General features: G+C 38.8%; 1 protein-coding gene across 1 annotated transcript in view; it reads right to left on the bottom strand.

Annotated features, from left to right (window-relative positions):
- enox2 (ecto-NOX disulfide-thiol exchanger 2) overlaps nt 1–16,952 on the bottom strand; it is a 171,200-nt gene that overhangs the window by 34,829 nt on the left and 119,419 nt on the right. Inside the window, exons 5-7 of the mRNA XM_037675199.1 lie at nt 7,679–7,885; nt 4,227–4,460; nt 1,059–1,271 (exon numbers count right to left, since the gene is read on the bottom strand). Coding sequence (XP_037531127.1) covers nt 1,059–1,271; nt 4,227–4,460; nt 7,679–7,885 — 654 coding nt within the window. The remainder of the gene's footprint in view (nt 1–1,058; nt 1,272–4,226; nt 4,461–7,678; nt 7,886–16,952) is intronic.

Here is a 16,952-nt window from a genome sequence, read left to right as displayed (position 1 = left end):
AAAAAAAGCACAAACTGTACACTCTACAATGGGAAGTTTTGCGCTCTTAAAACCTCCCACAGGGCGTCAGTTCTGAACTATAATGAAATGGACAAAAATCCCCAAAAAGGAAGGCAACATTATGAATATAAACGTGCTTGAAATAATTAATGTCTAACACAAGAACGGCAGATATGAATCTTCTCTGGCTAGTGTAAAAACAATCATTGCTTTTAAATCTTCAAAGTGCATTATTTGCCCAGTAAGCAATGTACGGGACATCAACTCCTCACTGTCTTTACGGATGTTTACATTGTATTTAACATGTGTGTGGTGGGGTATGTGGAGACAGAGTGCTGTGGGCTGCGGTGTAAACGAGCAGCTGGAGAGCCGAGGCTTTCAACCGTAGGTGCTGCAGAAACTCAACATTTTGCCTTTGGGTTTTTAAGAGCTTGACACAACTAAGCATGCAGTTTACTGTTCATGTTTGGACTCCATTGTGTTCCAGCTGAAAACGTGTTGGGCTACTTACTGTTTTCATCTGAAGAAACCCTAAGTAATCCACCTCAGTGATGCTTCTTTTCTGAATGCCAACAGACCGTTTTCAGACTTTGTTTTGGCTAAATTTTACCACATAAATAACCCTGAAAGTAACTAATGGAAACATGAACTTACCATTAATCCATCCTTCCATAGGCAAAATAAGTGAAGCTATGGAGGCTTGTGTGAGGTACAGCAGTGATGTATTCACATAAATGTGCACACACACTCTATACATTAGGCTGTGAAAATCCCATACTTACTTTTGAGTAGATTTCATTATCCAGGAACACAAGTCTTGACCTGGATTTTGACTTTTTCCAACTCTTAATTATAAAAAGCAAAGTACAGAAAGACACTAAACTAAAAAAAAAAAAAAAAAAAAACCCAACAACTAAAAAGCACAGAGAAAACACTTGATTGATTTCTTCTGACCTGCATAAAAAGTGTTAATATTTTTGTCTTCTTGTAACAAAACAAAAAATCCGTTTTAGCTATTGCACAATGCATTAGATTGTACATTGTCAGTAAAAACTCACATTGAGCCACTATGCCAGACAGAGCCGTCTTGAACTTGTCTTTGGCCTCTTCCATCTCCTTCTCGTGCTGACTCTTCTCGCTCATCAGCCGGCGAATGTGGCTGTTCGACGACTGGATCATGGAGTAGAAGTTATTGGCGCTCCTGCGGTTAACTTCACCTCGTTCCAGCCAGGTCAGGAGCACGTGCACTGCTTCTGGAAACTTGCCATCGTCTGGACAAAAAACCCAAGAAGAAGTAAACTTAACAGGAAACATACATTAATCCTTTATATTTCATGTGACATTTAATGTGGGAAAACAAAATATAAAGACGAATAAAAAAAACAACACAACTGGGGACTGTCTAGTTTAATGCAGCCACCTATTATTCACCTGACAAGGGTTTCTTAACTTTATATGTCAACTTTAATGCAGCCCGAAATGCAATGTGTACCCCAACAAATGTTAAATCATATGACCGACTCAGCATCGTGATGTGTGCTATTACTTTTATTGGCATTTCAAGTTACCATGGTGACATAATTTACAAACAAAGACGCAATTTTTTTGTCATTTTTCATAGACACTGGTTGCAAATGAAATATCCAAGATGGCCACCTGAGCTAAAAAAAGAAAAAATACTGTAAATCAGCCATTTTTAGAGATATTAAGCTGAAATTTGCTGTGGTAGTAGCTGAAACCAATACCCGATAAATAATGAGTTAAAAAAAATTAAAGATGGCCACAGAAGCTCAATTTAAATGGCTTTAACTCAGCTATATTTACACATACAGCTGAAATTTGGTGTGGTTATAGCTGAGAATCTTCCCGATCACATACTGAATCCAAATCAAAAATCCAAGATGGCAACGATAGTTTAAAAGAAATTATTTTTTGCTATTTTAAGCTGAAATTTAGTATGGTGGTAGCTGAGAGTGAACCCAAACACATAACACTGTCAAATCAAAATTTTAAAATGGTCGCCAGGTGGCAGTCCCAGTTAGGCCCATCACGATAACAAAATTTGCTGGGCGATTGATTGTCTCAGAAATTATTGCGATAAATGATAATATTGTTTGAAATTTGACAATAATTAGTAATTATTATCAAATTTAAGAAGAAATTGTAAAAAATTTTTGTAGTATCTTTTTTGACCACTTGATGGCAGTGTAAGGGGAGTGGTGGCGCAGAGGTTAGAGAACGTGGGCCTGTGATCAGAAAATCGCCGGTTCAAGCCCCGGTACCGACAACATCAAAAACGTGGGTGGGGTAGGTGAAGCACCCACACCTGCCCCCACCCTCATTCGCCCCACTCTGGGCCCATCAGCAAGGCTCTTAACCCCCTTCTGCTCCCTAAACAGGTCTCACTTGAAAATGAGTTCTCGTGGCTCAATGAGACTACCTGTATAAATAAAGGCTAAATGAAAAAAAAAAAGACTGTTTGAATCGAAGGATTCATGATAGTGAGGGCGCGAGCAGTGTGTCTCTTTAAGAAAAATGGGAGGGAGGTCCCTTGACGTGACATGGGCTGTCTCTAGTTCTTGTTTTTCAGTTTTAAAAATAGAGGACGTTCGGTATGTTTTGAGCTTTGTAGCATGACATTTGTCATACAAAGCTTTTAATAAAAAAAATCAGTAAACAAGTTCTCAGCTTCTTTTTGCAGAAAAAAAACTTTTTAGACGAAGGCACAGGTTTCAACTGTGAATTTTGGAGCTTTGACAAGACCAAGGATTTTTCCTCGAGGTCGACCTGTTAGCTTAATTTGTGGCTTAGCTTCTCAGCTTAGTTGCTTTTAACGATCCAAAAACACAATTTTGGACGGTTAAAACAGATTTTAAAGCGAAAAGAGAAAGGGAGGGGCATTCTGTCATCCAGTGTCCAGCAGAGAGAGAGACACAAAGAAGCCGATAAATGAAAATGAGGTCGGTAATTTTCATTTATCATGCGATTAATTGATTTATTGTTTATCGCGATAGGCCTAGTCCCAGTCAAATTTCTCCAGGAACTTTCTAGTATTGTACTTATTACTTAAAAACAGCATGCAAACTCTTCTATTTAAGCACTTTGAACGAATAAATACAACTTATGCACTTTTCTCCTATTCAGTAAAAAGGAGACAATATAAAGAGAAGGTAAAAGTAAATGAATGACACAAATGATGAAAAATTACACAAAGATGGCACTGATGTGCTATTAGATGATATAGCAAAAGGGTATTTTAAATGTAACAACTGTCAAATATATTTGTTTACAAAGTAACATTACAGGCAGAAATGACAAGTTGGGGGCAAAAAAGGCTATAAAACCCATTAAAACTGTAGGAGGCCTGTCATCATCGAGCATAACCGAGTTTGGAGAACTGTAATACAACTGGCAGTAAAACAGCTAGATCTTTTTCCCCTACGGGTAAACATTTAGAAAAACTAAATCCAAATCTAAAACTAAATCCAATCGCTGGCTGGCTGTGGCTGTATTGTCTCCCAGCGGTTTCCATGTGGATTTTGATTGATTATTATCTGCAGCAAATAGCTGGGGTGTTCAGAAGCGCAGCCCAAAGAGATCAGAAACAATTTCTTGGCTAAAACAGCAAAGTGTTTGAGTTCTTTTTATTTTTTTTTCCTGAGGCAAGAGAGGAGGGGAAACTGAAAAAGACACATGCAGATGGTAGAGTCAGAAAGCCGCAGCCATGTTGTTATCGGGCAACTGTGACTGAGACCTGGAAGTGCCACTGCTCATTAGTGAAACAAGTTTATTCGGCCAGAAACTCGACAGAAAGCTGCAAGGGGGGGGGGGGGGGGGCTAAGGAGAAAAAAATGGAAAAGGACGAGCAGAGAGGAGAAGACTAGATAAGAGCAAGTGTTGAGCATGGAGGAAGCTGATAACTGTGTTAAACAGCCTTTGTGAGAAGCATTTTTAGAAGAAACTCTCAGAGTTTGTTAGAACCTAATCATTCCTTTGCCTGAGTTACAAGCTGGCGTAAAGGACTTTTCCCATGATACCCTTTTCCTTTATTTCCTCCCATGTCTAGTTAAGAATTACATAAATAAAGATTATACGGGTTCAAATTTAAGTAACCAGTCTCGGTACACATGTGATGGAGGAAAACTCTTTATTTTTTTTAAACTCTGTTTATTTTGATGTAATATTTTACCGTACAATCCTAACAGGTCGCCCCCACCCAGGTCTACCTTTGATCTTGTCTCCCAGCTGGCCGCACTCGTGCTCAGAATAGTGGACAATCGGCGGAGGGGATGGCGGCCGGAGGCGATCCTCCTCCATCTTGCGCCTGTGTCGTTCCTCTCTGGCCAACATGCGCTGGTGACACTCCCACTCATACAGATCATCTCTGGCCTGGGCAAAGTCCACGTGGAGTCGACCGGTGTCCTTTTTGTCTGTGCTGGAGCCCAAACGGATCCGATATCCTGGGGAAAGGAACACATACACTTTAAAAATTGAAAACAAAAAAGGAAGAAAGACATGAAATAGTATGTAATGGATGGTCAAAAGAATGGAGAGCATCAGATGACCGGGAGGGGAACTTGTGGACTAAAGTGATAAACGGTAACCACAAGCATTGAAGTCTTTTTGATTGTTACAGTATGTGATTTCAGATCACGCATTTTCCAAAAATTAAAATGCCTGTGGACACATTGCTTCCAGACACTTAGAAATGACATAAGGTAGGAAAATACATGTAAAAATGTAAAATCCTAATGGATTAATTGAACATTTTAGCCAATGATTTCTAACTGGTCCATTTTTGGTTACTGGTTTACTTAAAAACACATCTTAAAATCTTAATTGTTGCAAAGTATGTCCCATCAATTATTGTTTTAGAAAATGGACAGCTGAGAGCACAGCAAAATAAAACGGACTCATGTTAGAGACAGCAGCAGTACAGAGAACCAAAGGCTTGTAGTTTTGAACTACTTTCAAATTCAAATGATTTTATGCAATTAAACTTAAATAATACTTTTTCCAAAGTCTTAAAAAAGGAGTAATTCATTTTTTTTAATGATTTTGTTATGTCTGCAGGTGTGAATTTATTTGACCTTCAATACAACATATAGCTAAAAACAAAGCACATCTCACCATAAATTACCTTAATTAGTAGCGGTTTGCTTATATTGAGAGGCTTTTATATGCGTTTTATAGAAAATGAAGCAAACAATATAACAGACTTTTGTTCTTCTTAAAATGTTCTAAAAAAATAAAATAAAATAACTATGTTTTTGTGCAGATCAGAAGGTCTGCATCCTTTGGTCAATACACAAGAGAGACTTAGAGAGGCCAATTACTTCTGTAGTGGTTGCGAAAAAACACAATAATCCTCATTAACCCCTCTTCTCCTCTGCAGTTCTGTCTTTTGCCTACTCTAACATTCTTACTCAATTTTCACTAATGGCTAGTTGTGGACTGAAGTGAAATCTTGCCCCATTATGAGATTTAATTGGTTGAACTGATCAGAGTGTGTCCAGGGTGTGTGTGTGTGTGTGTGTTTGGACATGAAGAAAGAAAAGATGGGGTTGGGGCACAGTGAGGGATGCCAACACAAACAGAAAACAAAATGAGCGCAAAGTCAGGGGTTTCTACTTCAGTCTGCTCTCTCTGCTCCAGGCTCTTAATCTACCACTACTTCAATATTTCATATGAAGAGACGTTGGTGTGCTGGAGCCGTCGGAGTGTGTGTCAATGCTGCGTATTGTTGTTTGCCCAGGCTCAGTGTGTGTGTGGGTGGGGTATTATTTATGGGGGAACTACACAGCTCTGTCATCACTCTAATATATGGACCTCTGCTCCCACATCTCACTGTAAGAATGGAGGCAGTCAAAATCAAATGATCTCTCATTTAAACAGACTCTCTCTCGCATGCGTTTGCACATGTATGAAAACACAATAATGCTGGGGGACATTTCTGAGATGACTGCTCAGCTAAGTGTTTTTTTTTTTTTTTTAAAAGCCAGGATGAGTGGCCATCAGTTTGCAGAGGGAAGACGGAGGATGCGATCAGTTTACCTGCTCCACATGAAGATGAGATAAGAACACAGTCTGCAACAAAATGGTTAGTAGTAAATCTTTTTCTCTTTTAAAATTACTGGTCATGTATTTTTCTTTAGTTTGAGCTTGCAGGAGGTTTTGCTGGATTCAGAGATTTATCACTGTTCCTACCTTATTAAGGTCCTGAATTCCAAACAGTTATGGTAGCTGAATAGAAAAACATTTACCATAACATACCACTTTCTTTATAAAGCACTTAAAAACAGCAACAAGGCCAACCAAAGTGCTGTACAGCAAAATAAAACAAGCAAAGGACACACGACAAAACACATAGATCCAAATAGGTAAAGATAAGAACTAAATGACCAACATTATAGAATACAGACAAGCTAAAATCAACTCATACAGTGTCAAAAGCCAGGGAATAAACGTGAGTTTTTAAACAAGACTTAAAAACAATAATTGAGGGAGCCTGTCTGACACGCAGTGGTAACTCATTCCACAGTCTTGGACCTGCAACAAAGAAGGCCATGTCACCTCTGAGCTTAAAACAAGTGACTGGAACCAATAAAAGCTTTTGGTCTGCTGACCTCAGAGAGCGCTGTGGGACATATGGCTGCAGCAGATCAGCGAGATAGGAGGGGGCAGAACGGTTCAGAGATTTGAAAACATACAGAAGGATTTTAAAACGAATTTGAGAGTGAACCGGGAGCCAGGGAAGGAAGGCCAAAACCGGTGTAATGTGCTCTTTTTTACCTGTACTGGTTAAAAACTGGGCACATTTCTTTGTGCTTTCCTAGATCTCACTTCCCATTTCAAAATGTTCTTAGCAATATAAACGTTAAATGCTATAGAGAAGCTGCCATAAGTTTGAGTAATTTCAATTTTGTATTTGAAATGCTTTCCAAAGAAGCTTGCCTTGGCACAGTCTGCAATAATGTTCAGCTATTACTACTCTGATAATAACATAAATCTGGTTTGTTCTATCATGGTAAATTGTAAATGGACTGTACTTATATAGCACTTTTCTATCTGATCAAGATACTCAAAGCACTTTACACTACAATCTGTGCACTCATTTACCCATTCATACAGCACTCTACTAGATCTCTACAAAGAATAATCAGTGCTTTATCACATTCATACACTGACGGCACACACATCAGAGGCAATGAGGGGTTCAGTGTCTTGCTCAAGGACACTTCAGCATGTGACTGCTGATGGAATCGAACCCCCAACTCTTGCATTGGAGGATGACTGCTCTAGTCACTCAGCTACAGCCACACCATGATATCATGGTTCAATAAAAAATAAAATCAAATAAAGATTATTCAGTTCAAAGATGATTTTCTTTGAATTTTTTTTTACACTTTCACTTTATGCTACAAATTCTATAATGGCTGTTCAGATTTAATGGTTTTTAATTAAGAGAGATATTTTGACAAACTTGCATTTTCAAATCAAAGAAATGGCCTTGAAACAAACACTCGGTGACAGAATACTGTTAATGTAAAATATGTAAAGAGTTCACTGTTCACCGAAGTGTTACTATGAAGAACAGAGTGACGGTAAAATGTGATACAGTCAGTCAGTGCATAATGGATGAAATGAAATGAATAATTTATTAGTTTTGCCATCTTACCAGACAGGAAGAGAGCCTTATCCACTGTGGGCTCTTCGGCAAATCGGATATGGCAGAAGTTTTTCTTGCTTTTGCGTATAGCTGTGATATCACCACACTGTCCAAAGACCTCCATGATGAGCTGCTCGGTGGAGTTTTCTGGTAGACCACCAACAAACACCGTCTTACATCCTGGGGGGCGTTCTCTTGTGGCTGGAGGAGGAAGGTCTGTTCAGAGGTGACAGGAGAACAGAATGAACTGAGATACTGCATGTATGAGATGTGTTCAGTCCTCAAATTGTGTGTGCTTTATTCTCTAGATAACTGTTTGGGTGCTTGGACCGGGTGAGAGGATTCGGTGTGGTCAGATTATCTCAGGTGATTGCTAAGAAAACACCCCACAAAACTGAATAAAGCATGTATTAAAATAATACACAAGATTTTAAACTGTAGGAAGAAAAATATAAAGCTGACGAGTAGATTTAAACAACAAACTGTGATTCCTCATCGGGCCAAAAACAAGTTAGGAATAAAACTAAATGAAATTTTGTACACGGACATTTATGTAGAAAAATTAAAATTAAATTAATCTGCCTCAAAACAAAAATTTAGCTTCCTGAGAAAAGGTGAAATTTATTCAAGAGATGGAAATAGTTTGAGTTAATAATTATGCAACCACAAAAAACAGGTTGGTTTTCTAAAACTTTTTTCAAGCCAAGTTGAAATACGTGTTTTTATTTTTAAACAATGCAAGAAAATCAATGGGGAAAAGTAGCCGTACAATAATACAATTTTTATTTCTATCTTCTGAGCCTCTCTACATATCTTCCGAACCGTAATTTTATAGATCTGGTCAGTTGGTCTCAACGCAGTCGACAACATTTGTTCTCACGATGAGTCAAGCTTCAGGTGAGCTGAACTTCCTGGACCACATGTATGCAGCTGGACATGTCTCTGGGGAAGTAGAATGTGATGTGTCAATCTTTGCTGTTGATCGAGGATGCTGAAATTGCATATATAACTGGATTCACGATAACAGGTTTCCTGCTTTTTGGAATAGTCTGGTTCCTGGTTTATCAAGACAAAGAAGATGGCTGCAGCTCATCTGGACTGGTCAGGCTGCCGCCTATGTGAAGGTTTGCTCCATGTCTCGAGCACTCAGACTCAATTGCTTAGCGGACTGGATCGCAAACTGGATGTGATTTCTGAGAATCGCAGGCCATACGCGGCCCCTAGGACTCAATGGCAGGATGGACTAAACCTCTGGGAATATCCTCAGGCACAGACCAGTGGTGTGTCCACTTAATTTGTACATTTTGGAATCTACATGAGACCAGCAAAGACTCAAGGCAGATAAAATTCAGGAAAGTTCTGCCTGTCTCCAAAACAAACGTTGTTAATCTGAATTTGCCTCCCTCGGCTGGCCTTGCAGGTCATCTTATCTCAATTCACCTGGAGGCTCTGTAATCTGACGCTCTGTCCCCCCTCCCTCCCAACAAGGAAGTCCAGGACCAACCAGGGGGAACAAGCTGAATAAACATTGTGTCATCATTTCAGGACTCTTGGATTCTCACTGGCGCTGTCCTTGGCCACTCCTCGACATCCCCTGAGAATAACAAAGTCCATGCTCAATAATCCAGGTATAAAATCCAACATTTTTTAGTCAGGTCATCTGGACAGTTTCTTTTTTGTGCTGAAACGTTTCGCCTTCAATCCAGAAGGCTTCATCAGTCAAGGAAACACACAACAAAACTGATTCTTCCTCCAACAGCTTACTCCAAAGTGGAACAAACCAGTTCTGCTTGTAATCTGGTTTGTCCCACTTTGGAGTAAGCTGTTGGAGGAAGAATCAGTTTTGTTGTGCGTTTCCTTGACTGACGAAGCCTTCCGGATCGAAGGCGAAACGTTTCAGCACAAAAAAAAAAAAAAAGAAACTGTCCAGATGACCTGACTGAAAAATGTTGGATCCCCTGAGGACGTTTACAGATCTCACCAGAGGGATCTGGCTGATTATTCCATCCTTATCAGAACTCTCTGGGAGCGTCCTTGGACATTCTCACCGCCCTTGTTGTCCCCCCCCTCCCTCGACCCCCCACAGGATAAGTCACCACACAGCCCCATAAACAACATCTGTACTCAGAATAATAATAAGGGTCCTAACTTCACAATACTTCAAAATCTGTATGAAAACTTTTATCACAAGACCCGATTTTAAAAATAGATTCTGCAAAATTCAGTTGTCACATTTTAACAACAACACTTGTGGCTTAAAAGATAATAAAGCTTAACGCATGAATAACTTGGAGCGGTATGTTCAAATCAGTTTTTGTTAGATAAATGTTAAAATCAAACCGTCCCTGGCATGAAAATGAAATCCTTTTGGCAACAATGTGATTGCAAATCCACTCATGTGGAAGGTTCCCTGCACTGCAAAAAGAAATGCAGAAATCATTTATTCAACACAGATGAGTGTTGACTGATCTAATCTCCAATAGATCAGGCTTCTCATCCATGATGAATGTGATTAGTGGGGTCTACGAGGAGTGAACCAAATAATCACTGGAACGCTGAGGATGTTGTATTTCTACTTATCTGTGGGAGAAAGGCTTGGAGTGCAGAGTTACTGCTGTTCCCATCCCAATTTACATCACTCTGAAATAAACTGGGATGATTTGGGCTTGATATCTTATGTTTAGCAGGAAGAAAGAGTGGATTAACTTTGATAACTTTAGATGTTTTGTTTAAATGTGATCAAAAATTATTTCAAAGCTGAGAACTACTTAGCTGTACAATAGTCCCTCGTTTATCACGGGGAATCCGTACCCTGAAGCCCCGGGATAAGTGAAAAAACGCAAAGGGATAATAGTACAAGTAGTAGTTTATTTTAGTAATTATATATATATATACACATGCACTCTTGCAATATTCTAAATGTTTCTAAACTTTAACCGCTCTAAAAGAGCACAGAATGTCATGAATTCAGCTCTCTGCCTCCAGCTGCACTCAGCCACCTGCATGCAATCTCGACCACGCCCACTTCTCCGCTCTGCACGGAGATGAGCTGATTAGCTGCAGGAGGAAGCTTATCATGCAGTTTGGGCTGTACAAAGATGCAGCAGGTGCTAAATAATTTTAAATAATTTATTTTAAATAAAGATTCCATGTCAATCGTGTGGTTCATCCATCGATCAGCCAGTTGTGTGTCATGTCCAATCTTTAAAAAAACCCGAGATAGAGCAAGTCCGTGAAAAATGAGCCGCGAAGTAGCGAGGGACTAAACCTTGGCCCAACATTTCTCATTTTCTTTAAAGGAACAAAAATAAAGGACGAGGTATCATTGTGTAAAAAAACAAAACAAAAACAAAAAGCAAAACAAAACAAAGTCTTCCAGTACCAACCACTTTATAGATTTTCGTAAAACTTATTAATTATTGGATGCACATCTACAACTAATTTACATTTGAAGTCACTCCAATTCAAGATGGCTGCCACAGCTAGTCAGTCTTAACAGTGACATATGGCATCAGCGTATGCCGACGTGCTGCTGATATTAGGCATTGTTTATTTATTTCTGTTGCTCCCTTCCTCAGGGGTCGTCACAGTGAACTCACATGAAAAATTTAATTGTTTGGCAATTGTTTTGACGCTGGATGCCCTTCATGACGCAACCACAGACCACCGAGCTACCATAGCCCTCTGTGTAGAGCAAAGAGCTGCCATCTAGGGCACCCAGGGGAGCAGATGGTTGGGGTTAAGGGCCTTGCTCAAGGGCACAGAGTGGGGCAAATGAGGGTGGAAGCAGGTGTATGTGCTTCACTATTCCCACTCACATTTTAAGGTTGTTGTTCCGGGGGATTGAACTGGCGACCTTCTGATCACGGTCTCACCTTTTCTAATCTCTGCGCCACCACTCACACCACACGCCAACATAAGTTTAAAACTTTATAACGTGACAGGGACTTTAGCAAACACAAAAATGACCTACAGATATTAAGCTAAATCTGCGTCACCCTCAACACATTATTCTGAATGTAAGCTCTTAAAATATTATTTGAGATTGCGAACATCATCACTGACAAGGTTTGACCATGATCATGATCAGGGATCTTGATCCCAGTTTAAAAGTCGGGCATGAAAAGCAGCAGGCAACACACATTCCTTCAATAAATGCTAAACCTTAAATTGGACATATTATTCTCTGTATTCACAGGTTCTACATTTTTAACATTTCAATGCTGTATATTTAACTACTCTTCACTCAACAAGAAGAATTAGTTTTTTTCTTTAGTCCCACCCTCATCTATAGTAAAAAAACAAAACAAACAAACAAAAAAAAAACAGCAGGGAGACTGAAAACAACCTGGAGGGGTTTCTCACCCGGATGGCAGATTCAGTTCTCCAAAACAAAACAAGTTGCCACATTGACTGGGGAAGATGCAAGAAGGTAGCTGATGTCGCAACATTAAATTCAGCTCTGCGTCTGAGCTCTTACGGAGAATTGAATATTAAACTGGAAGGCCAGAAAGAAACACAATGAAAGTAAAAGGTGGAATATTCAGGAAGAAAAGCTTCTACATGGACATCAATCATTTTAAAGCTTTGAATTTGTTATTTTAAAGCCATAGCAACACTATTGTTACACTGTGTTTTCCTAATAAAATTGCAATTAACAGCAATAAAAATGCCTTTCATGAAAAAAAAAAAAAGTATTGGCTTGTAACCTCTCTACTTGTATTTCTATGTAGCACTCTGTTTTGGCAAAACAGTTCCCTATTCTGGTCCAGCCCTGTCCTTTACTTTCAACCTTGACTGCATCTCTCACACTTTGACACAAAGGCTACAAAAACACATCCCACCTTTCTACTTCTTTTCTTAAAATGTGACTGTTGAAGCAAAATGTTGACAGAAGTTTCACTCCTTGACCTCCAGAGTTGGCGGATTAAACAAGTTTTGAGTCGAGATGGACATAAAAAAAAAAGGTGGTTTAGAAAAAAGCTTGGTAAGAAACAGATTTGCTGGCAGATTCAACAAAAAGCTCCAAATGAAGTGACCTTTTTGGTCCAGGAGTGGCCGATAAAGCAGTGAGGACAGAAAGAGCAAAACAGATGCTCTGCAACTACAACCTAATGTGCAAAGCTGTAAATAAACAAATATATATATCCTTTTTAGTGCAATGGAAAATGTTATATTTTCGTTAATAATTAATTTGAAACTTATTAAAGTCAGAATGTAATATTTTTAGCCCCTCAGCTACCCGCTGTGCTGAATCCCACTGTTAGAGCAAAATACCATTTTATGTAAATGCACTAGAAATAAGATCTGGATGAACTATTCATGATTTCCAGATTACAATAAACACATTATATAACGCTAACTAAGAAACATTTGTGAATGTTCCAAGTGATTGCATTTGCATGCAAAAATAATAAGCAGGTAAAACCTGAGGGAAAGAAGAGGATGAGAAGCATTTTTCCCAAATGTTTATTGTGGAAAATACACTACTAAAGCTGCAAATAATGAATGAATTAATTAATGAAGACAAAACAAGAGTGAGGACGAAGCTGAAAGCTCATGTACACTAGAAAGTTTTTGGAGAAACTTTGACAGGGACCACTTAGGCCTGTCACAATAAACAATAAATCAATCGCATGATAAATGAAAATTATCTACCTCAGTTTCATTTATTGGCTTTATCATTTCTTTGTGTCTCTCTCTTTCTACTGAAGACACTGGATGACAAAAAGCTCAACTCCGGTGCTCTTCACTGGCCCCTCCCTTTCTCTTTTCTCTTTAAAATCCATTTTAACGATCCAAAACTGTGTTTTTGGATCATTAAAAGCAGCTAAGCTGAGAAGCTAAGCTACGAGTTAAGCTAACACGTTGACCTCGGGGAAAAAACCTCCATCTTGTCAAAGCTCCAAAATTCACGGTTGAAACCCGTGCCTTCATGTAAAAAGTTTTCCTCTGCAAAAAGAAGCTGTAATCTCGTTTTCTGATTTTTTTCAATTAAAAGCTTTGTGTGAAAAAATGCTATGCTAAAGAGCTCAAACCACACCGAGCGTCCGCTATTTTGAGAGCCGAAGAGAGACAGCCCATGTCACGTCAAGGGGCCTCCCTCCCACTTTTCTTTAAGAGACACGCTGCTCACTCCCTTACTATCTATCCTTTGGTACAAACGGTCTTCTACTGCCATCTGCTGGTCAAAAAAGGGTACTACATGCAAAACAAATTAAACATTTCTTATTAAATTTGACAATAACTACTAATTATTGTCAAATTTCAAACAATATTATCGTTTATCGCAATAATTTGTGAGACAATCGCTCAGCAAAATTTGTTATCGTGACAGGCCTAGGACTGCTACACTGCTGGCAATTTAAAATTTTGATTTGACAGGACTGTGTGCTGGGGTTCGCTCTCAGCTACCACTATACCAATTATCGGCATCATATGGCAAAAAAAATAAATAATGAGTTATACTCATTTTTTTCTTTTAAGCTATGGTGGCCATCTTGGATTTTTTAAATTTGGATTCAGTATGTGATAGGGAACGTTTTCACCTATAACCACACCAAAGTTCAACTCTATGTGTGTGAAAATAGCTTAGTTAAAGTCATTTAAATGTAGCTTCGACCTTAAAGCAGGGGTGATGAAAAGTGTATGTGACACATATTCTAGTGTTGATGCATATATGTAACAAGTTTCATTAAATTATTTTGAGCTAATTAGAAGTTTTTTGTCCGGATAATCAAAAATATCTGACCTTAATTTATGACTTTGACCATATGACCATAAGGAGACTAACATAATACGTCCCGCCTTCGACAGGTGTGTAAAAAGAGAGGATTAAAAAAGGGGGTGGGTGGGTTCAAGGATGCACATCGTGTGTTAAGGTGATGGACACAGACAAGATAGAAAAGGTAGAAAAGACAAAAGCGGATGGAGAGCTTAAGGGGCTGCCGTTTCTCAACTGAAAGGTCAGTGAGAAGGAGGATGCAGCGTGTGGTGTCAGCCTGAGAGCGTGCAGCCAGAGGGTAATGACTGCTTGCGATGGACACCATGTGTGCAACCTGGTTGTTGAGACATCACCGTTTTCCCTGTGATATTTGCTAAAAGCCTTAATGCAGCCAACATCAGCGCCTGTTCCCCTTTGTACCTCAAACACCACCACTCTCCAAACCATTAGAAACACAAATACAGCTCTGACTTTGTAACAGGTTGTCTCACTGGATTTAAACCTGTGGGTCCTGAAATGAGGTCAGACCTAACTGAGCGAGTCGTAAAAGAAGAAGTGAAGGACTTTAGATGAAGGTAAATGGTAAATGGACTGTACTTATATAGCAACTTTCTATCTTATAAGATACTCAAAGTGCTTTTCACTACAATCTGTGTCCTCATTTACCCATTCATACAGCACTCTACTAGATCTCTACAAAGTTAACTGAACAAATCATTCTAAAGGAGCTAATCAGTGCTTTTAGATCACATTCATGGGACACACATTGGACGCAATCAGGAGTTCAGTGTCTTGCCCAGGGACACTTCGACATGTCTGGTGGATTTGAATCCCCAACTCTTGCATTGGAGGACGACTGCTCTAACCACTCAGCTACAGCTGCCCAATGATCTCTACTTATCAAATTAAAGTGAAAAATAGTCGCCATTTTTAATACACTAGGTAAAATACAAAGACTTAAATAAAATAGCATAACAGTTGAAGGTGTTTATGTCATAAATAGGCCCTGGTTTAATTGGTTTAATAATGATGGAAGTGATAGACTGCGTGTTCAAAGGTTGAAAATTGTGTGAACCCTTGATTTAAACTTCTTCTTCATGTTGTGTAGTTTGGATGATTTGAGCGTAGACTTTGTGTTATAAAGTTGGAGTCTTGTTCAAGTTTGAGCCCTGATTTGTTCAGGAAAAAAATAAAATAAAATCAGCGCTTGATTTATCATCTGGCAGGGGTTCTGATTTAGCAAAGATGATGTTTAATAAAATGTGAATATCTGCCAACCCTTTCTTAAAAGCATTGCCAAAACCTGAGAATTCATCAACTGCTGAAAAAACTGATTTTAACTCTACATGTTCATGGATCTCGCCACAGTTGAACTTGAGGGAGGCAAATAACTGCCTGCTCTGTTTTAAAATGAACCATGGATGACAAAAATGCAACACTGAGTAAGAAGACAGCATATGAAGTAAAAAAAAAAATGTATCAAAGACATTCTCCTTGTTATTGTGGAGAGCCAAGATTGATAACTCAACTTAAATTATCATGAGCCTGGCAGTAGTTTTACTTTCTTCTTAAGAGAAAAAACAAACAGTACTGTATATTTCAGTGAGCAAATAAAATGCTAAATTGCTAAATAGCTTTTGTATTTTTCACTTAAAACAATTAAAAAAAAAATTGTTAATAGTTTGTTTTTACAAATGTAATCAATCAGAACAACCAGACCAATTCTACTTTTTAATTTGAAGAGCATTTTTCTTACATTGAGCTGATTTGGTTAAAGTTTCCTGAAAACTACTTCACAGAAAAAAAAAAATAATCCAATATAAAGGAATTCTTTATTCACAGTGGGGAATGTTTTACAGCTTAGATTTAAATTGAACATTTATATGAATATTTAGCAGAATTAAAAATATTGAAATAGCTATCACCCATACATTTTCAGTCATATTTTTTTTTAATAAAGACGCCAGACAGTAACTTTATTTCAAATGTACTGCATATTGTTCAGACTGTTCCTGCATGTTTTTCATTTACAATTATTATTTTGCCCCTAAAAGCATTTTTGACAGAACACAGTGATCCATCATCATCAGTTTCCCGCTCTCACACAACCAGTCTGCCCAGACCTAATGGGAAAACACACACTTTCAGAGAAACACACTAAAATCATGACATCCACATAAACCAAGCTAATATTACAACTAAATACATTTTGGATCACAATATTCAAATTCAAATTCAAAAATACTTTATCAATCCCAGACGGAAATTAAGAATTGTCTTAACTCATCATCCTGGTTTCATCCAGGAGTTGTTAGATGCTAATAGCTGTGGGCAGGAAGGATCTCCTGCAGTGAATCTGAAGAATCTGCCACAGATATTGATCTGTCCACTTGGATCCAGCTTGCCGTCAGATCTAGCGGGCCTTTCCGTCCTCCTGGGCAGCAGGACTGTCCAAATGCCGGGCAGAATTCCTCCCTGAGTGATGGTCACTCCTCTCAGCAGTCTGCAGAGCTCCTCGTCACCACGGACAGACAGCTGAAGGTGCAGGGGGATGATCCC

Source organism: Nematolebias whitei, chromosome 4 (assembly GCF_014905685.2).
Source record: "Nematolebias whitei isolate Nwh7 chromosome 4, NemWhi1, whole genome shotgun sequence".
In the NCBI taxonomy this organism is placed as follows: Eukaryota; Metazoa; Chordata; class Actinopteri; order Cyprinodontiformes; family Rivulidae; genus Nematolebias; species Nematolebias whitei.
The sequence above is the reverse complement of the archived record's forward strand: the minus strand, read 5'-3'. Positions and strand labels throughout refer to the sequence as shown.